The sequence below is a fragment of the Anneissia japonica genome, unplaced genomic scaffold (assembly GCF_011630105.1).
Source record: "Anneissia japonica isolate Jap-2015-1 unplaced genomic scaffold, ASM1163010v1 scaffold493_len2256704_cov171, whole genome shotgun sequence".
In the NCBI taxonomy this organism is placed as follows: Eukaryota; Metazoa; Echinodermata; class Crinoidea; order Comatulida; family Comatulidae; genus Anneissia; species Anneissia japonica.
In genome coordinates, this window is record NW_022727062.1 from 142,645 (window position 1) to 166,296 (window position 23,652).

Genomic DNA, 23,652 nt, shown 5'->3' on the forward strand with positions numbered 1-23,652 from the left:
ATATTGCATTATACTGTAATTATGTTCGTGTATCTTGCACTTTATTTATTCATTGAGGAATAAACATAGTGTACCCTGTGTATATATAACACATGTTTTATTTAATTAGCATACTGTCATCATTATAGAGCAAAATGCTGTAGTCGGTGCTGAAGTGCGAACATTTTGAGAATATGAACCTCGGTGCCCGGAAATTGCACTCTCATACCTTTAAAAATCTGACCGGTAATTCATAATCAACAATAAACAAATATTCTTCCTAATAAAATTTGGGTAAGTGCGATGGCATAATTTTTAAAATACCATACAATATTTGACCTTGAATGACCTATTTGTGGCAGGTAAAAAATGGTAATGGTATGGTATATACATTGAATGACCTTAAATGACCTTTTATGATCTTAATGACCATCTGACCATGTCACAAGTGTTATAAATCCTTGACCATGAAATATAATTTTAGATATAATAATTCTCATTAAAGTGGTTTAAAAACCGATATATTGATAAATATAGGATTTGCGTGGCAGCAATTTTGAAATTCAAGATGGCCGCCAAAATGACCTCGAATGAAATATTGTAGTTCATAGTAAAGATTTTGAATTCTGAGAGTCATGGTATGGTTCTAATGTAAAATGTGACAATTATGTAATTTTTAAGATACCATACAATATTTGACCTTAAATGACCTTAAAAGACCTATTTGTGGCAATACCAGGTCAAAAATGGTATGATGGTTTTCCTTGACCATATAAAAATAGTTTCAGACATTAGAATTATAATTCCAAGTGGTTTAGAAGCGAAGATATAGATAAACATAGGTTTTATTAGGCGGCCATTTTGAAATCCAAGATGGCCGCCATAATGACCTCGGATGAGGTGGTTCCCACCAAAAATTGAATGATATGACCATAAGAAGCATGTAAAAAAAAATTGGTGCTTTTGTCCGGAACGTCCACATCCATCTGCTAAGCTGCCGGACTAACTCAACAGATGACTAAAGAGGACTTACATATCCCCAGACCCCACTTGGAACTTTTCAAACTTTCATTTCGCTTTAATGTTTCCTCTTTCTTTAAATCTCTTCCCTTAGATATCCGCAATGCTACTACTTACTCCTCCTTTAAATCGTCTCTCAAAAGCTACCTCCTTCTTTCTCTCCTGTAATTCTGTTTCTTTGGCCTTTTTTAATTGTGTTTTGAATATACAGTGTGAATTCATTTTTGATTTCTCCCTTGTTATTTATTTTCCGTTTTATATATTATACCATATGCATAGGCCTATTATCTATATTTACTTTATTTGATTATTTGATTTGGGTTTTTTAATCATGTTAGATTAATTTACATCTTTAATTGTAATTTAATTTTGATTATTATTAAGTTTTTTATATAATTTTGAATTAATTAATTATGTAAATTAAGTATTGAATTTAAATCACTGTTAATTAATTGGTTTCATACTTTCTTTTGTTTTGATACTTTGTGTATTGAGGGTCCCTAATGCTCAGCTTCGGCTGAATGGACCACCCTCATTAAAGGTTGTTGAAATAAAATAAATAAATAAGAAAATAAAATAAAAACTTAAGAATAGAACGAGAAAAAAATCTTCCTCTCCAGTCAACTAATGTTTACATAACTCTATTCCTAATAGTAATTTCAGACCTCTAACGTTCTCTCAGTATGTTTACGGACTTTTTGAAATTATGAAAGGTTATATTATTTTTTTGTACATGTGACTTAATAAAAGAGTCTGCATTTCGTAATTTTTAAACACAAATTCAACATTAATGTCTGTTTTTGAGGAGTTCCATCACTGAATTTCAATAAAGATTAACATAGAGGGCGTAGTTTAGAAACTCTTCATAACCGTAAAAAGTTGACGCATTATCTCGTAAGAATTTATTATGGCCTGCATAAATATTGAACTTGATTTAGCTGGTTACATTTTCTTTTGGATTTAAGATTCAGTCTGTAAAACGCATAATAAATGTCATAATGTGATATGCCCGTTTGAAGCTCATCAGCTGTCGTTTTCGACAGGTGGAGTAAGAAGCCCATGTGGAACCTGGGCATAAACCCAGGGACCTGCTGTGAATACCCGCATACAGTTTCTTCTAGAAAAGGAATAAGAAAAGTAAAGTAATTTATGGATACTGACTTTTTATAAAAACTACAAAGTTGGTAGCAAAAGAGAAAAAAAATCGACGCGTCTTGGGATGTAATAAATCATTTTGATCCAGGCTTTCTATCGACCACTCAGTGTAAGACATTTAGTTATTTTTCTAAGAAGCTACACTTACAAAGAAAATTGAATTCGGTATTATGGTTGATAACTTTTCTAAACTTGCAGTTTACAAAGATGTCAGCTGAATTAAAAGTCGATTGCTAACATATTTTGGAGAACATTCTATCAGTAGTGTAGGCCTAGGTTTTAGGTCTACTCTACGGATTTCTCTCTTTAGTCATTTTGTGTCCATTTATCATTCATTTCTCTTGAGTTTTTGATAAGCTTACCATGATCTCCCTGCAGTAAGATATTATCTTCTAATCACTAGACATGTTCGTTACTGATTTGTCTTCAGCATTGATTGATTTTGCATTACAGTAAACTTTCTACTTTTATCGTCAGTTGACTTTCCTAACGTTTGATACCAAATTTAATATGAATTTACCATTCATTATCCATTTCGACCACCTTGATGATAGAACGTTGACCTTATGTACGCATGCGTCATTAGAAAATGTAGGCCTAGGTCCAGGCCTGTCAACAAAATTGCATCCATCATATAGTGTATTTGATTCCTTCGCAAGTAGTTCAGTTCACACGTCTGGTTGTGATTGAAGAAAACAACAGCTGTATGTTGAGGGTTCAATTAAAATATCACCAATTTTGGCTAAATGACCATATAGGCTGCTGCGTTGGTGACAGATGACTGAGTTGTAGAATGTTGTAGAAATCTACAAGGCTACCATGTATGCTGTTTACATGACGACATTAGGCCTATAAATGCTCCTGGCATACAACTAACTATATTTTGATTGTAATGTTTATGGTAAACATAGCTTAAATAACAACTCCATTGTCGCCAATAAAGAGAATATATTCTATAATGCCCATGGGACAAACTTCACGTACTGTTCGGCACAGAAGTTGGAGCACACGACTCCTCCATTCCCTACGATAGCATTAACAGGCTTGGCCTGGACCATCTACTCTGAGACCCACTAATAGTCTCCACCTTATGTCCGTAGCTTGTCAAGCATTTACGTCTATGTATCTCTAGCATGTGCCATATTATGATCTCACCATATTTGGTTTAGCCAAACTTGTACGGTCGCAAGAGAAGTTGAATCTGCATTCCAAATGCTACAATTCAATCAAACCTGAATTGTCAAGTCTGTATAAAATCCGTGAGTCTATTGTCCTGTGACTCTGCGACCAAGAGTTCTTTAAAGCTTTGTTTCCATACAATCGCTACACTCTATCGCCGAGAGATTTCGGTGATGCTGATTGATCATTCAGTAATTGCTGTTCGACCCGAATCTCTGAATCTCAATCTCAACTTACTATATGATTTCGACGGGACATTTATCGTCAATATAGTACAACCATGAAATAACTAACACGGTGCTTGCGTAATGTTTCATAACTAGGTATTTTTATGTCAAGTTAAGTCAAGCCCAGTGGGCTTAATCTTGAGATGAAGCCCATCTCAAATTGAAGCCCCCTTCTTTAGTTTGCAAAGGGCTTCTTTTCAAGATAGCATAGGCTTCTTTTCCAGATAATAAAGTACATAGGCCTACACTGTACATGGATTTCAGAAAACAAAATAAATTAAATACAAGCTTGGTTTATAAAGAGGGCCTAGTTTTTAGGTGATTTAATGCCAGTTAAATACACTCCATGATACAGATTGATGCTGCAGTGGCCTTGTTAATAGTTTTATAATACAAATTCACAAAATTTACAGGATTCATTTTGAAAAGAAGCCCCCCCCCCTCTTTACTTTGCAAAAGTAGTCTCAAAAAGAAGCCCATCTCGAAAAGAAGCCCATTTCAAAAAAAGCCCATCAAAAGTTCGGAAAAAAAAAAGAAGAAATAAAAAAGAGAAGCCCTATGGTGCACTATATCGATTAAACATTTTTCATTGTACATAACGATGCTGGTTACGCAGAGTGGGCCTACTGGTATTGCAACAATTAAAATATGGTGAATGCAATAAATTATATTAAATTGAAATTACATTGTGTTACACGTGCATGTAGTCTACGTGTATTATTTTACATGTCATTTGTTGACATTGTAGTCTGAAGAGGGCAGCATAGTGCCTATTTTTACAGAGGATATCAGTGAAGGTATTATTTTGATATTGATTGTAATTCGTTTTTTTAATAATGTTTAATAACGTTTATATTGCAACAAGCCGTTTGTTTTAGTTTAAATTGAGCATGCCTGTGTACCTATGCCTATCGTCTGCATTTTATAGAGTTTAAGTTCTTCTAAATTGTTTTACAGTAGTATTAGCCTAAAGTAAATACCAACAATTATCAAGTATCAACGCTTAATGAAATAAAGGCTGACGATAGTGTGTTAGCCTTTTGAATTTTTTATTTAAATTTTTACCTTTGACATAATACGGGGTTGATACTACGAGAGGGCTTATAAGGTCAGCTGACTTATATTCTCACATTTGTTATTGTATCACTGCTGCCCTCAATTATGCAGGTTATTATTTTTTTTGTTGGGTAGTTGTTTGTTAAGCCAACAAACGCGAAGAACTGCTTACTTTGATGAGTAAGTTATTAGCTCATTTGTTTGCCAGTTAACCGACATAGATAACATCCTTTTCACTGACATCAAATGAGGAATTATTGTATTAAACATAATTTGTAAATCGGTGAAAACTATTGGTTCTATCAGTGTCCATTGGCAGTTGATACATTTGTAGAAAATAATAAACAATTTTAGTGAATGTTTCAAGGGTTCTTCAGATTTTGTGTTTGTAATTGGCTTCTTTGTGTTTAACTTTCTCTATGTGGTAAAATCACACCATGTTGTTTAGTGTAAACTGTTGCAAATTGCCTTAACGGTCAAAATGTATACGTATGCAAAAGCTGACTGACACAGCATGACGTTTGCATGCCTCGAGACGCAGCTTAACTTTTTTTGCAAAGAGAAAATACAATACTTTGGTGCACATAGTAGAGCACCGCCACCAGCAAAATCTTTACTGCGGGATAACTAGGAGGTGAGTTGGAAAGTAACGCACGCGTGCCCGTTTATTAGATCACAAAGGAACAATAACGCATGCGTTACACCATGGAGGTATTATTACATAATAATAATAATAATAATAATAATAATAATAATAATAATAATAATATGCAGGTATTATTACATAATAATAATAATAATAATAATAATAATTAATAAATAAATAAATAAATAATAATAATAATATGCTAGATTTATATAGCGCTGAACGTCAACAAGGCCTCTAAGAGCTTCACATCATTACCCCCAGTCATTGGATTAAACGCCTATAGAACACAAACTCAAGCTCCCTAGGGGAGTATTCCATAAGTTGCAGCAGGTACATCAGCGCATTTTGGTATATAACCCTACCAGATACTCATTTATACTCCTGGGTGGAGAGAAGCAATGCAGATAAAGTGTCTTGCCTAATGACACAAGTTAAATGCACAGCGAGGGATCGAAACCCCGACCTCGAGATTGGGAAACCAAACCGTTCCCACTAATAAATCTGCAGTTAACCAAACTCTATATATATTTCGTTGTTAATATTGACAAAATATTCTTGTTTTTAACTTATTTAATTGTGGAACATTTTTTTAAAACTTACGGTAACTTGTGTATCTTTTAGTTATGAAGACCTCTAAAACAGATTAATCAGATAAAACTAAAGAAAATTACAAATAATTGAAGGTATTTCTACGTTTGCGTAGTGTTAATAATATTGCTTACCATTTAAAACGTTTGACCAAATTTAGAAATTTCATCATTTTGCAAACTTGTTATTAGAAACTAGACTAGAGGAACACACTCATAGTATTGGTAGTAAAACCTGTATATCAATTAAGTCTCTTCGGACTGCAAACATATTGGTAACGAGTCTCTAAGAATGACTTTTGTTTTAAAATTTTAATCGATAGTATTTGCCAAGTCTTGGGATCCGTATGTATATCAAGGAATCAAAACAATTATTTAAGTTTCTCTAGATGAATTAACAGAGTTGTCCAAAATACTACAATCCACAGCTACTGTGCAGTCTGGTGTTAACCATACTACTATTAAGTTCTTCAGTAAACGCTTGCGTTGTTCAGTGTTGCAGTATTTTGGACTCATCCACAGCGCTCAAGCGTTACCTCAAATTATAGTAATTGTTTTTATTCCTAAATTTACCATTCACTGTTGACGCCATTGCATATTATATGTTGGCTGACTCCTCATTATGTTTATCTGTCTAGCCGTGGTTTATCAACTTGTTTGAATTGGATATTCTATATGGGAAAGGTTAGTAAATCACGCTTTCGTAGGTGTTTCCACAAATGACGTGGTCGTGTTATTTACTATCTTACCATAAACGCACATACTCCAGTGTGCATGCCTGCTTTCTAATAGTAGAATTATTTTGAGAATGTTTGTGTATTCACAGTTCGGTTGCAAATGACGTTTGCTTCGTTTACTCGAGTAAAACTATTCTTATTAAATATTTGATAACCTAACAAAATCTGAACCATTTCATTCAATCGTTTATTCGTAACAAATGTGGACCGACGTAAACAAAAACTAAAAAAATAAAAAATAGATACGGACAGGTTTTGGTTATAATTCAGTAGGTCCAATAATAAATGCAACCATATAACAGGATAATGAGATCAAATATCAGTATAAACATTATTAATACCGCGGTACTTTATTGAATATAGAAAGTTTTAGACCCGGTGTATATTAGTCGATTGGAACATGATGGTATGATGTCATTTTGATGACGACGCACAGTGATGAATGTTTTGCTCCAAGAGAATCATTTCTTTTTGTAAATTACATGCCAAATAGGATGATAACAACAACTATTTGTGTTGATGAAGTTGACAATGATTACAAGCTAGTAAAAGTTTGAACAGGACCATATGAAGAAAAACAGGCTTTAACAACCACCTGATGTGTTTTAATCCTGTTTAAATATGTTCGAAATAAAACAAAATAAAATTATTGTTATTTTGATGGATGATAATGATGATGTTGAACATGATGACAGTTATAATTGTTGGTGATAACGTTGACGATCGATATCTATAATATTTATAGATGCTGATAATTATAATATTATAATCAATATGCCTATAATATTATAGATTGTTCTTGATGAAAATGGTGATATTAACATAATAAACGGACAGTTATTTTCCGGGTGTTTCAAATCATCTGCTAATAGGTCAATTGATTGACTATCAATACATTTTATATGAATTGTTGCTGTACAGTGAACCCGTGTCTGTATTTTTCATGAATATGATTGTTATTACCTATCTCTCATTGAGTTTTCTTGTCCTCCTCAGATTTCTGTCAAAAACATTAATATTAATAATACGTTGAAGTGGACCTGATTATATCTCGATAACAAACACCCACAAGACGATGACGATGATGCTAATCAACGTACGTATCGCGCCGATTGTCAATGAAATGTATTCAGTTCTATCAATCCGTGCTTAATTTGCCGAGGATATATATCGTAGGTATACGTAGTATTCGGGAATATGGCATTCGAAATTTCACCCAAACAAGATCTCACATTCCTCAGATTTTCCGCAGAATAAACAAGATGGATGAAGAATATGGATAGTTTTTGTTACTACGACGTTGTCATCTGAAATGTTTTCAGTTGTTTTTAAAGTAACCGAGTAGAAATTGGAGCACGGTTGGCATTTATATTATCAAGCCGATTTCATATGATTTTGATTTTGTTTTCCTTTTAATTTCTTTTGGATCTACGCGTATTATAGGCACATATATACGCGACAACGTATTAGTTTTACTTCTATTGGAATATATTTGAAGTGACGGATATTCTATCAAGAGAACTTGTTGCGAAACTTTGAGTCATTGTCGTTGAATTTGCTGTGCTGTTTATTCATTTTGCTGTGTTATATTTTCTCTGGGTTCGCAATTCAGTACATATATATGCATAATTGCAGATTTTATATAATGAAAATATGCAATGTAAATAAATCAACCAAATGAAGAATCGTAATACAAAAAGAGATAAAGTTAGAAGTGGGAACATGTCAGTGCTGCATGTTTCACCTGCAAAAGAAAGCGCAAGGATCGACTCAAGGGAGAATCTACGTAGTCATGTCCATGTCGATGATACTGCGCCCCCTACCGACGCTAAAAACTCAATTAGAAGCGCTGGTATGGAATCCAGAATGAAATTATCGTTCGAACAGCAGCAGCAGCATCGTAGCCAGTCGAGAGCGTCGCATAATCTGCCACAGCCACAGCCACAACAGGAGAATATTGCCCTTCTCCCTCAATGCACATGTCGGCCCTACTCAACGGAGGCACCGCAGACAGCGGACTCTGATCCCGTTACAGTCGCCGTGGCTCCCCGATCGGGCAACGAGAGAATCGTTGGTGAAAACAGCAAACATTCACATGGAAATTCTAGGCGGCCGACCTCGTCGAACGTCAATGAAAGTGGATCGTCGAATAATAACGCCTTTATAGAAATTGCCAGGAATACAGCAGTGATCAACGGGACTTTGCCCCGATTTCGGCACCTTCGCAACCCGTCTATCGCTTCTGAAATGAAGGAGAATGGTGCGAAGGATGCCAATTCTAAAAAAGACTACAGGCCGTTCGCTGCAAACCGGCAAAGGCACCATCACCAGAACACGCCTAGCTATCGATTAGGAATCAGAAAGAGTATATTTGAAAAGCGAAAACGTCTAAGTGATTATGCATTAATAGTTGGTATGTTTGGAATAGTTGTTATGATAATAGAAACAGAACTGTCATGGTTCATCTACAGTAAGGTAAGTTACGCCTCATCGTTTATTATCTATATCGTATCTTATTTCTCATTCAATGTTTTTGTCATTAAAAGTTAAAATCCAGTTTCTCCGCTAATTTCACCTTCCTTCATGGCACAATCGTTTCTTCAATAGACTTTCTTTTTGTGAATTATTTCAATGTAAAACACCCGTGAGATATATCAGTATGCTACAACAGACCGTCATCAATACAATGACAGATCCAGACATCCTACAAGTTACCCGGATTTAAATTATAAATAAACCAGCATTTGGAAGCCGTAGTCCGATTTCAACATCTTCATTCTCATAATGATTTGTATTTCGCTTGTTTTCCATTTCTTGTGATTCAGTAGACGAACAATACCCGACGTCCGTTACAATGTAATCAGCACGCATTATAGATAATTGCTTATTATTTTGATAAGCTCCGATTCATATCTAACATGCACGGCCCCGTATTCACAGTCAAATCGTAATCGTTGCATTTATTACTTTTCTACAGATGTTTTGTTTCTGTACATGAGGCTGTTAATGTTAATATCTTGTATACATAATGACACTGTGCATAACGAGGGGCATTCGCGTTTCGAGGTCTGTCCTTCGAATATTCTCGCTTATTTTTTTGCAGATATGCTAGACAAGTTCGTGGCGATGAAAGGCTTCGCATTATAAATTCGCCTACTTGGTTTACCAGCGCTCTTGCTCTATACGAGAGCAGTCTTTCCGTTTCCATTATTTATGCGGCTTCATTAAGAACTGCGTATATAAGCGCGCATATTGCAGCAATGAAATTACTCGTCTTGTAATCAGTCGTTAATATGTCTAACCAGAGAGCTCTTTTAACATCATTATTTTATATAAGTAATTTATAATAGTAATTATTAATAAGTGCGTTATTGTTAAAAACCGAAGTGACACCATTTTTTTTTTCTCCTGACAACAATATTATAATATTAAGGCCTATTGATTATTATTGTTAACGGTTTTTATCATAAAATTATATTTATTAATAGGCCTAAAAGAAATAATTTATATAATTATATTAATCAAATATTTTTGAAAACTATATAATTATCGTACTAAATTACTATCATTTTTATCATCTTTGATTGTTAATAATAAAACAATTATTATAGATATATTATAGATATTATATTTGATAATAATATTGGTGATATATTTTATTAATGATGGTAATAAGAATACCAAAAATAGCAATAGCAACAGTAGTCCTATATTAATAATAAAGATGGTTATAATGATAGTAGCTGTTGTGATAATAAATTAGTTTATGTCACGATGCATTCGTCAATGAATAGGCTACATTCATATAAGCACAAATCACGCTCAGTTTATACCTTTGTATTTATATCTAAGAAAGATATTTTTTTTGTCATTTCTATCTTTGTAAGCAATTACACGAAAGCTTTATTGATCACTAATTCTGAAGGTTATTTACATAAATTTAGCTCTCCTCTAATGTATGCTGATTTCTTGTTTCTACTGTACTGTACGTCTAATTCGATTTATGATTGGCATAGGCCTAATATAACATGTCTCACATTGATGTAGAGAAGGATAATGATTCTCGGCCAACTGCACTTACGCTGCCCTCTTAACCAATATCTCTAATCACGTCAATCTCAAGGGGAAGTTAGAATGACAATGGTATACTGTATAATTATTGCGGTACTGTACCTGTAATACAACAAGCCCCACAATCTAAACGTTGTAGAGGATGCATTGTAGGCCTACTGATGTTTGAGAGGCTGAATAATTTTAACGATTAACAACTACCGGTACTGTATAACCCCTGTCTCTTATAAGATCTACAGTAGGGCCTACATTCTACTGTGTTGAACTCGAAAAAACTAAATTTATTATTACGATTTGCTTACTTTTTGTATAATTTGAAAATGTATTACCTTAAAATTAAAAATGAGATATACAACATGTTGTCCTTGCTATGTAACAGACAACTGGACCTGAATAGGATAATTTATATCATATTGTCAGTAACCTTATGTCAATATTATAATGTCTCTATCGGCGTACATACATAAAGTATGTATATGATTACCATTGTACATGTGGTTTTACAACTGTTGTGCAAATGGTACAATATAATACAGTACTCCCCGTGTGTTAATTAGACAGCTTACAAGCTGACCTTAAAAATATTGGCTCCTGCTGTCACATGGCGGCTCTATAGTTCACGTGCTCTTAACCTTAAACCGTTATACTTGCTATGACCTTTATCCAACATTACCGTTTCCCGCTTTTGTAAATTCTGGAATTATATAAAATTATACATTGTTCGCACGACACATATTTTAAATATCGATCACCCACACATGACATAATGCCCGTAACAGTGATAGCAACTTTTCTGACGTAACATCCGTAGCGTTGCCACGCGTCCTATCGCGTAACTTCCATTCAGCGTGCGTAACACATGCATATCTTATAATACATCCATATCTCTCAGTGTGGAATGATACGGTTGTGACCTGGTAGTGACCACGCTGAAATACTGTTTGAATGACATGTTCATTACAGGTTCACCAAACCAGCATAAAGGAAATATAAGACATGGCTTGTGGCCAGAGGCCTAAGCAACCGTTAACTTTTGAACAACTGTTGAACTCACACGAACAATGTATAGATGATATTTATACAGGCCTAAGACCGCATTAACATCGGATCTGAATATAAATTAGGACCCCGCGTTTCAGATGCGCTGAACGACAGCCTCCCTATTCCTACATACTGATTTTTTTTTCGGATCGGTTCGGTATCGTAGGCTTTTCGATCCCAAAATTCGGATTTGATGTGAATGCACCGTGAGTTTTCATCGAAAGTCTTATTAACCTACTTTTCTTAAAATCAATACGCCCTGTTTATACTGTTTACAAATGGTTATATCAAATACAACAGACAGGATAATCATATACAATGTATAATTGTGTATGATATTAATAATTCCGACATAGTATCAGTTTACCCATGATCGATGTTTCATGTTGTCATAGCCTGATTTTATTTAAGACAAGAGGGCGAGCAAGTTGCTAATGTATTTGTATTGACCATATTAATAATAATCCTCATCTGAGGATGTACGTATGCAAACAGACACCGAATCAAGAAAATTAATAACACATATTGCAGGTATAATAAGCCATTTCAAGGATGAATGACCCTGGGTCATCTACACGAACGAACCTGCGCCTAACGACCCAAAATTATGGGAATATTCATGAATATAAAGCGATTAAAACCATGATCACTTTACTTTTAGCAAAAATGGTCCATGTTGATTTTCCTTGTGTAAAAGTAGCTAGGTCTTTGGCGCTGCAAATTTTGAACCCTTTTTCCTATAATCACTAACACCATGTATTGTTGAAACACTTTGTTGAAACCCATGTTGGCTACAATAGTCATTCTTCAGAGTTTACGGGTTAGTTGTAGGTGTATAATTAATTAAAATGATGCAGACTGTTTTCGTCGTCAGCCTACGATGTCTATAACCATCATAGAAAAAAAAAATGAAGGGGTTCCTTCCGATTTCTTTCAATTTTCATCCTGGAAACGTCAATTCGAATGCTGTGTTTATTTACTGAATGATGTAAAAAGTTGTGATGTGTACCTTTGTATAAATGTTTTTCATTTGTAGCACATTATCTAATTTTGTTTTACTGCACATACATTTTAAGCTCGTGTGGAATAATTACATGCATTAGACCTACTCATACCCACACAAACATATACGCTTTATTTAGTCTATAAAGTGGCTCTGAAATTATAATCTGCATCAACAAACATGCGTTATTACTAACGAGACTGCAGCGTGGGCATGTGTATATTACTATAAAATGTGCTCTACGTAGAGAGAAGAAAAGTGGAGACTATGTAGACTGCAGAATTATAGTAAAAAAGAGGTAGGCCTAGATGGCATCGCGCATCTATAAAATAATAGCTCTTAAGACATTAAATAATAATATAGACAAAGTATGTAGACTTTGCGATGTGATTACGCAACGATTTGTCTTGTTTGAATTTTAGGCTACCCTGGGAAAATCGCCAACTGGTAGCATATCCTCTTAAAATTTGAGTCCGCACGCCCATATTGTCTGGTGTTTGAGACAAAAAATGTCAAATATGAATATTAACTGTTCGGCCAGTTGGTCTATAAAGTTGGTATAACTATGTTGAGGATTGAATCTCACGTGTAAAGTTGTCTATATACTGAACTACTTAGCAGTATAATGGTATTATTCCACACAAAATCGCATCGATCTGCAGCTCGGTCTCTGGAGGGTTGCGTATGCATGCAGTGTCAATCCGAAATCGTGGCAATCTAAAATGCATAGTAAACGTATAAGAGATCCCATATTCTATGCATTTAGCAGTGACGACTGCCTCGCAGGTAAACGGCATACCATTTAGTTAAAACATAATAGCAAAACACGTTTGGAAATAACGTTCCGTACATCCGATTATCGAAATGCCACGGGCTTATGTCCAGTATTGTATTCATTGTAACTCGTTGAAACTAAGATTGGCTAATTCCACAAAGTTATTATGTCGGTATGCTTCCAGAAAAATGTTGGTAAAATCACTGATATTGCATTTGTAAAATAAACGGAACCTGAACACTGTCGTCACCAGTTGAAAATAATGAAGGCATACCTGTGTATGGTCCTATATTCCGTTAATAACAATACAGTATTTTAATTGTTACTATTATTATTATTATTATTATTATTATTATTATTATTATTAGTAATTATTATTATTATTAGTCATTATTATTATTATTATTATTATTAGTCATTATCATCAGTATAAAGTTTAGAAGATGTGACGTCACTATTGTGTGCGTGTTTAATCATTATTAGGCGTACACTTACGCTCCACACGTACGATACTTTTAAATGCCCTCTCCGATACATGAAAGCAAGTCATTACTAATACTGTATGTTAGTTAAATTGCTCCGAAGTCAGGTCAACAATGTGTTACCATCTAGTGGTAACAACGTAATCTAGTACGGTCATCTAATGGCCAAATGAGGCTTGCTTATGTGGCCTGGCACCCAACAGGACTAAATATAATACTTGTCAAATCCATGGTCGCACGCTGACAGTAATACACCAAGCTATAGTATAGTAATTATCTAGTATGAGAAGGGAAATTTGAAAAACCTTTTCCTCTTTGTTACTCTAAGTTTTGTCCTTCGGCATTTCGTTAGCAGTACTATATAATACATAACATTGGGAATCTACGTGGGCGCCGAATTACGTGGCTCTTTCTCATGACCGTTCTGTGTTCTCCGACGGAGATTTAGTCATGTTCTGAATTCGATTCTACAGGACGTAATTACGTCGTATGTAGTTGTAAACTGAAAGCTCCTTAGAAAACCAGTAACGAAACACGTCTCGAGACTACAGTTATGTACGCCTAAAGCTGAGTTTTCGCGCTGAATACGTGTAAAAATCCGTCTCTCAAAAACACCGTGGTACGAAGACGCGCCTTATCATTTTGCCGCAATGTGCATGATTTTTACTAAGCAGTCACGTTGTTGTTTATTCGTTTTGTCGTCTCAGGTCTGGTACAGAGACCCATTACAACTGTGATATAATTAGTCTCGAATATATGTCAAAAAACGAATACTGGCCACAATGAGTTGCCACGATATTGTCAACAATCATACTAAATTAATTGTGTGCAGTGAAATACACGAAATAAATGAGTCATCATATTCTGAATACACTGGCGTTTAAACTAATATCATTAATAACAATGTTGATTATAGGCCTAATATATTACGGTATTAATGTGCTAACGAAATATTCATAATAGCATTATCATAATCAATGTCATAATTATTCTTTTCATTATGTAATTAATCTAGTAACATATATTAATTATCATTCTAACGGATCCCCCAAACTAACAAGCCACCACCACCATCACCCCCCCCCCCCCCACCACCACCCCCCCCCCCCCTCTCTTTCCATCGGACCAGTTTCTATAAAGCCTGTATGATAATTTGTAAACCTATTCCATCATTGCCGACGGTATACCTGGGAAAATACCTCGATGATATCTACGATGAGTTCTCGTCTGGTTGTGTTTATTACTTAAGTGCTAAAATATCATTTAATTTATGTTAGAAGCATCGCATTACGTTCGACTGCTGAAAAATGCTCCTCCTTGCTATTATTCAGTGAGTTAGCATGCCAACGCGTCATCCAATCTACTAATTCCTAATAATACAGTATGTTCATTATTCTGTACCGTGTGTTTTCCTGACCACAACCAGGAATATGTTGAGAAAATGACCATAATTGGCAGCAAAAGTTACCGGAAGCCCAACAAACGCAATATTAACATTAGGTCTAATATTTTATTATTAGCATTAACGATATCATTTGATGCACTGTTTAACTTTTGAGCTACTAGCAAACATTCACATGCATTTCGATCATTAATGGAAGGTGGGCTCTGGACTCACCAGAAATCGGACCATAAAATCGCATGTACAAGGAATATGTCCCGTTGCTTTTGTGTCATTTCTGAAACAAATGAATTATAGCAGTACTAATAATAGATTTATGAAAAATATTGACCTATCCTCTAAGTCCCGCCCCTTGTATTGAAGCCAGGGTTCCGCAAAATGACAGCGTAAACATATGCGGTTTTGGGACATGCGCTTATTTATTGGCCTGCTCTGATTGGTCAGTTTTTAAGTTTGGTTAATACTCCATGTTCATTGGCAGGTCAATTGTCATATCCACTAAGACCCGCCAATTGATACTGTTGATAAGTTTCCACAGAACGATAGCATAAACGTGTGTTTGTGGGACATGCGCGTATCCTGGCCCAGCTTTGATTGGTCATTTGGTAAATTTGACCGACACTCCGGAAAGGTCCATTGCTGGTTAGAGAAAGTCAAAATCTAGTACACTGCCTAGCTGCCTCTGATAACCTTTAGTTGTCCATCGATGTGATCGAGGTAAACAGTTGTTCTGATGGTATGTCATATGTTTAAGGTCTTCATTGACTGTCATTAAATAAGGGATACCAATACCCTTTGAAATACTAGTAGTTGGACAATAAATATGATTTTTTAATAATTATTTGATGATATTATTAAATAATAATAACAATAATAATAATAATAATATTAATAATAGTAATAATAATAATAATAATAATAATAATACATAATAATAATAATAATAATAATAATACATAATAATATTATTATTAATAATAATAATAATAATAATATTAATTAATAGTAATAAGCTTTAATGGTGGCTGGCAATTTTTCAAACAACATATACTGTAGTCTGAATTTATGGTAACGCTACTAGCGTTACATCATCATATTATAATTACGCTTATTCCTAGCCTACAATCACAGTACTAATATAAACTGAGGACATCAGATAACGTTTGGGATAGGAAAACTATCGGTTTGTAAAAAGTGTAACAACATATAGATCATCGGAGTCTCCGTCTAACGAAATAAATATAATTCCATATTTCAGCTTTGAAATATGAGGGAAAAAACAATACTGTCTGTATTCACTGGATATTTAGCTGTTTTGATCACATGGCATTGTTTACGCATGGAGAAAATATAATGGTTTACTTACGTAATTCCGCGTTGTCTGTCGGTTGATTTTGTGGTTTTATATATGGAACGCCAAAAGAGCAGCATTCAACATACATACTCCCGCATCCGGGGTGGAACACCAAAAGGGCAACTTTCAAACACAGTCGATTTTCAAACACGCTCGGTTTTCTTGCACAGTCGGTTAACAAACAGTCGCTTTTAGTCAAGCACAATTGGTTTTCTGTATCTCAATGAGTTACATTAATACTTTGCTTTAACTGCCCCTGACCAATGCTGTCTCATCTCATTTTAGTTAGTTTCTACATATTTTTCTGTTAGAATAAATGATGAAACTACTATCAAAACCCATGCTTTGTAAATCATAAAACATGATCTTAACCGCTGCATTTCTTACATTACGTAAAGAAAATAACTGAGCGAGATAACATGCAACATGTAACCTATCTTCTTTTAGTGGCCATGTTTTGTTCGTATATCAAACCTAAGCAATGTTCACATACTAGAGGGTAGTGCAACCTATCTTCCTTTAATGTACATCTTTTGTTCTTTTTATCGAAACTAATCCGGGCGACGCGAATTTAGCGCGTTAGCTCGAAAAAAAAGCACAAAGGTGGTAAGCACAGTGCCACTCTACATCTGGCTTTTCAATCCCCTACACATCAAAAACGTCATGCAACGATAATCAACGCGTCATAAACGCATCAAGCTTACAGGCACAGAGCATGGCTAACAATGATGCCTATGCAGTGTGTTACATACTATAATTGACAGCCGTAAACTGCGGTTATCAACCATACCTGCTTAACGACACATAAACATCAATTTCTACATTTACGTACCCTGTGTGTACCTTTGAATTTATGATTAATTCGCGTTTGTCTGTCTTTTCATGTAACTCAAAAATTAGAAGCAGTTTTGAGTGAAAACGAATCGTTCCTACGAGAGAGGACACGCTTCGTGGTACCATTGCTCGATCAACCTTCAGTACTGCACGATAGACAACGGAGCCTGAACGCCTGCAAACGGTATTCTATGAGAGTACACACTATACACAGGAGCTATAAATAATTTTAATGAATGATCGTCACAGCGAAACGATTTTCGTCCGCTTTACCATCAATCAATGTAAATTGTCAGCAGTCCTTTATTAGCAAAAACGATGGAATCTTAGATGATCTAGTAATCTTTTTTGCGAGAAGTTAATGCATATATACACTTCATTGCTGCATGGAAATATTTGAATTCCTGTTGAAGTGAACGAAGTTTCTTGACTTCTTTAGTTTCCATGGCAGCCATTAATAAACGTGGACTGTAGATTTATTATTCAAATAGGCCTGCAAATACAATGTATACACAATCATTATCACAATCAAAATAATTGTGATCAACAATTAACCATTCAATGTAACCTACCAATAAAGTAGGGTCTGAAATAGTAAAATAATATTAACCCTACACATTTTGTATGTCTATACAAGCTACCATTCGTAATTCTATACAAAACTCCTTCAAATGATTTAAAACAAACCATACCAGAAACATACTGAAATGACTATGTTATATACAACTAGGCCTATAATTGTTATTTTTATGTAATATATAGTCCTATCTACATTGTAGCTTATATATAGTATATAAACAAAGTTAATTATAGAAACAGTGTTTTGAATTTAATATTTTTTGTAATATCATTCTGCATTAAGTATTATTGTCTATGTATTTATATTATGTTATATGTATTATATATAACTAGTAGGTAATTATAATATTAACAACGCTTGCAATATCCATTTGATTCTTGTCGAAATATATGTAAGATATGTGTATAGACGTATAAATATCAGTATATATGCATTTATATACATATTAACAGCACTTCCAATACCAATCACCTCATCAGAGATACGAGATGTCATCATGACCTTTACATGTAACTTGCTCCACGACTACAACTACTACCTGAGTAGGTCACATACATTGCAAATGTGATGCAATTTTTGATGATGCATAATTATATAAGCAGATGTAAAAAGAATAATATGACAGTTCAATTACGTTTTATCTACCTAGTATATATATATATATATATATATATATTTATATATATATATATTAGGCCTATATATTTATATATCTAGCTCTGAACTTGTTGTAATGCTACATAAATAGATAAGTACCGTATATTTTATAAGCCTGCATTATTGTATAGACTTGTTATGTGTATGAACATAAATAGGCACACACACAAGCTGGATAATACAATATATCACTTGCGAAATTTAACTGAAAGGAAACATCAGCCAATAGACCACGAGGGCCTTTGTAGAGAATCGAAGTGCCAATAGCAATTGAAAATTCCTTTTCATTCTTATGGAGTGTGACAATTAGGAATACACTAAATACGTGGGTGAAAGGGAAAGTTATTTATAGGTACATTTTCTACTGTATTAAAAAATGTTGGATGTTGAAAGAGGGTACTAACCAAAATAAGAAAGAAATGTGGTTTTTGCTTGCTTGCTTTTTTAAAAGTGATTTTAAGCATGGAATCATGGTACTTTTTTCGAACAGGGGTCTAACATTTTAGATTTACCATAATTATCAGAAAATATGAACATTGTGTCTTGAATTGAATCAGATATTCGTATGAATTGATACATTTATATTAACATTTAACCGCTGAGGCAACACTGATTTATATAATGGCGACGTAGAGTTAGAGTTGTTGTTCATTATGCTTATAATTTATTATAGTTTGTTTTTAAATTAATACCGTATTATAATATACGCATTTTTTCCATTACGTAATCACATGGATACTTACTGTGATAATGGCATAGCGTTTAATAATTTAATAGAGTATACGCAAATAATTAATGCGAATACATTTATGCAAAAGTTGGAGTTATGTACAGGTAAACTATCTTTATCTAAATTATAATCATGATCTTATTCATTGTCTTCATCAGTATAATCACCATTATTATCACCAAATTATCAGCATAGATTCTATCATCACTTCACCATCATCATTGTTATAATATTGTATTCAGTCATTCTCATCATCACCCTCCTCCTACTTACAACCATCATAACCATCATCGTCCTAAATCATCATCAATATTTTATCATCATCATCATCATCATCAATCATCATCATCATCATCATCATCATCTTCAGTCATCATCCAAGCATTGGAATTCCATTATTTCAAAAATGCAGTTGGTTTGAAATTAGACTAGGCCTATGGTCATTAGAACAACCCAGTAGTTTTACGTAGGTCTACCCCCAATTCAACTACTAATTCTTAATGTCCTACTTGAAGAATATAATAGACATTAAAAGTGGATTTTTTTATTGCTTTAAATCGGTCTTAAAATCACAATTAGTGATTTTTCTTAGACCAAGTGAAGTACCGTAATTGCTTATCGGCAACACTAGACGATTTAACTCCAATGAAAGTCAGCATTTTATATCGTCAAGAAATCTAAGAGGTGAAATCGATTACGCTTATTTTGATAATATCGTTTGGTGTCGTGTAGGTGCCTGCTAAGTACACGGCAATCACCTAGTGTATACTGTACCAAAGTGCATAAAATCCATTACAACTGTCCTAGATTCATTCCCCTCGAGATTGTATGCTTTTTACAGAGATAAATGTCGTGAAACGAGATTTAGATTGAGGCGAAACATGCTTATAATCAATTCATCAATGGATTCGATAAATAAATCCTATTTTTTGGGGGGAGCAAACTACAAAATAATATGCTTTTAAAGTATAGGACACTGTTTTATAGAAATAATTATTATCAAATCAATTCTTTGGCGTAGGCCTAATAAAGTTATGAAAGAACCAAACTATTAAATTGTACTTTTAGAGTCATGTATGAGTGTGATAGACGCCTTATCTGAATAGATAAAAAGGAATGAGGGCGGTAGCATGGTACTTGGAGACTTTGTACAACGCGGCGGAGCTGGATTGTTCTATTATGTAGAGGGTGTCAAAGTGTACAGCTGACACAAGTGGATTTATTTATTTTATTTTAGTTTTTCCAACTTTTATATAAGATGTTATACTCATGTTTGGACAGGTTGCAGTTCTTCCTCCCTTGGGTTGTAATTAGTTACACCGAAGACAAACCCTTTCTGTTCCCTGTACCGTAACGGCATACATAGCAGGCCTCTTCTAAAAAAGCAATGTAGGCCAACTGTATTTCTCAATACTGTATACCATTGTCACAACATCATTCAGACACATAATTACCACCAGTTTTAACCAACTGCGTGCTAGCCGACCAACGGCTTAATATTAACATACGTGAGCCTACCACGATGAGCAGTGTAAGATCTACCAATCTTACAGTCTGGAATCTTCATACCAAAAGCCATGTAATAGTTTCATAATTTCATACATGGTTGTTAATCTGCTGTCCGTTGATGCCATTATCTTAACGTATTGACCCACATTGATCATTGGTGATCCTCAATTTTATTACTCATTAAAATGTGAAAGATCATCATCCGAACGCTAATAACATTTAAGGTACTTTTTATCTCTTGTTTTTGTAATGTTTTTTTTTTCTCCTATTTGTATTGAAAGCACATGACCTATTTCCACGTTGGACAGAATAAAATGAATCTTAAATCTATTTTGGTACTCTCTCGCTTAATAAAACTGCGATTTCAATATATTTCTTATACCTCCACCTCATGCTCAGCGCGCTGTCGTCAAACTAATTCAATCCAACATGTAAAGCGCCAAATCAATATAGATTGCTATTTAGAGGCATCTATATTTTGGTGAAGACTCCATGTTGTGTCATTTCGTTAATAATAACCAGGGAGCACATCTATGTAATATGTCTTGCTATATTTGTGAATTGGTAAAGGGTTTTCAATTAGGAAAATTGTATTTACCGAGACTTGGAAGAGTCCTCTAACCTCTCTAACTACTTTGTTGTGATACTCTCCGCATTTTCCCAGGGTATAAAACTATAGACTATCTACTATTTCGATAGCGAACGTATTATGTGACATGTCTAATTAATGAAGAATATATCATGTGACGTCATTGTGTCTGTAACCCTTGTGGGGTAAATTTCTGGGAATGATTTGGTTCACGGCCATTTTAGCCTATTATTATTTAATGTGTAACATTTGGTGTAAAATTCGGTGGGTTGCACACCACAGCATTTTTTGAAGTTGATTGAACGAATTTTATATTCAGTATATTCTCTACAGTCTATGTTCTGCTTGAGGTTACCCATACAACTGTAGCTGATTTTTGTAGTATTGCGGTTGAACAGTTTGTGTAATGCATGGTCCGGTGGGAATTCTTCATCTAGCGTTTTAAGGAAGGTTTTTCCGAAGTTAGTAGCGACATTCTTGCTGAATGGGGGGGTTATACCAAATTATGTTCCTGGTTTGAGATTTTTTGGGGTTGGTGGTGTCGTTTGTCTGTTGAGGAGGTGAGAATTTCAGATGATGGTTGTATCCACTTTTGGTAGAATGGTGCTGCCTCATTGAATGACTCTTCATCGTATGAAATGACGGGCACAACAGCAAACTTGATTTGAATATTATTTAGTGTTTGCATATACCTATATTTTCAAGTGCCGAATGTATTTGCCGGAAAAAATTTGAACTTAAGCAAATGGTATACGGCACTTTGCTCCTCTATTGAATCATTTTAGGTAAATCCACACAAATGTTTAAGACGACTGTGAGATAGTGTCCTCCTCGTTTAGCACCACAGGCTAAGATGTAAAGTGGCATGGCGGGAAAGAAATTGCCTTTTCACTAGCATTATGCGTTTAATATGTGTGGTGATAAAATCGTCGATTGTTTTCCACTGTGACTGAATGTTGCTTCAGACGTTCAGGCTATGCTTCATGCGCAGTAGACCTATTATACTACTGCGTAGTTTGACCATGGGCTGACAATATTAGACGAATTTTTTTAACGCCTAACTAAGCGGTGTTTGGGTTTTCTATCTCCATGGTGTTCACATTGTTTGTGTCCTTATAGTTAGACCTACTTTGCCTAAGTTTCTATCTCTCTCTCTCTCTCTCTCTTCGCCAAGTGTTTCATAAGTCTGCAAAAAAGCAAAGCATGATCTATCTGAAAATAAATTATGACTTAATAAATAATAACAATTTGTTATAAACAACTAATATTATAATTGTTGTAAGCTAGCTGATTATATTGAAATACTTGTTTTTTTTTTGTCTTTATTACTAACATTATTGTGTATAATAATGTTATCATTTAGCCTTACTGATACAATGTTATTTTTAACTTGTGTACGAGCGACCTTAACGCTCAAGCGTACAGGTAATCGTGTTTTTAGAATAACGTATCTTTTTTAATTTTTGTAGCTCCTAAATATAACTCTCAGTCTATTTTTGTCACCAAAAAAAATCACATGAACGCGTATAAATTCACGTTACCATCGATACGAATACGCATGTTACAGTTAGGTCGAGATATAAAAGGCTCAAAAACCCTTGGGCGAACATTTTGATGCAGTCCCCCGATGCTGAACATTCGAAAGTTTTTTTTTTCCACTTGGCTCTCAATGAATATTCATGATTGTTATGCCATATGTTATAGTTGTAACAACTATTATAATACATTGTTGTGCTTCTTACAATGTATTTAAGTCAATCGATACATGATAGAGTACCCGAATATTTGCGGAACAATACGTTTTTATCAAACCTTCATATTTATTCAAATTAATATTTCCTACATCTTCTACTTACCACAGACGAATTGCGATTTCAAAAATATATTTTACTCTATCGCAGTTTATACATTTACTATTTAATTGTGTTTACCGCTGATCAAAAACAATATCCAGCCATATGTTTCTACATTGTTGTACACCCACACATATCCCACACATACATTATTGTTTAATATAAATACACTAATTTGTATAA

The 23,652-nt window shown here is 34.3% G+C and overlaps 1 protein-coding gene across 4 annotated transcripts in view; it reads left to right on the top strand.

Annotated features, from left to right (window-relative positions):
* LOC117113406 (small conductance calcium-activated potassium channel protein 1-like) overlaps nucleotides 1–23,652 on the top strand; it is a 100,807-nt gene that overhangs the window by 26,346 nt on the left and 50,809 nt on the right. For 3 of the 4 annotated variants that reach the window (XM_033256726.1, XM_033256729.1, XM_033256727.1), the window contains exon 2: nucleotides 7,586–9,064. In XM_033256726.1, the coding sequence (XP_033112617.1) occupies nucleotides 8,267–9,064 (798 nt within the window). In that variant the 5' untranslated portion in view covers nucleotides 7,586–8,266. Of the gene's footprint in view, nucleotides 1–6,462; nucleotides 6,537–7,585; nucleotides 9,065–23,652 lie in introns of those variants that run through there. The other variant, XM_033256728.1, reaches the window with a different exon arrangement.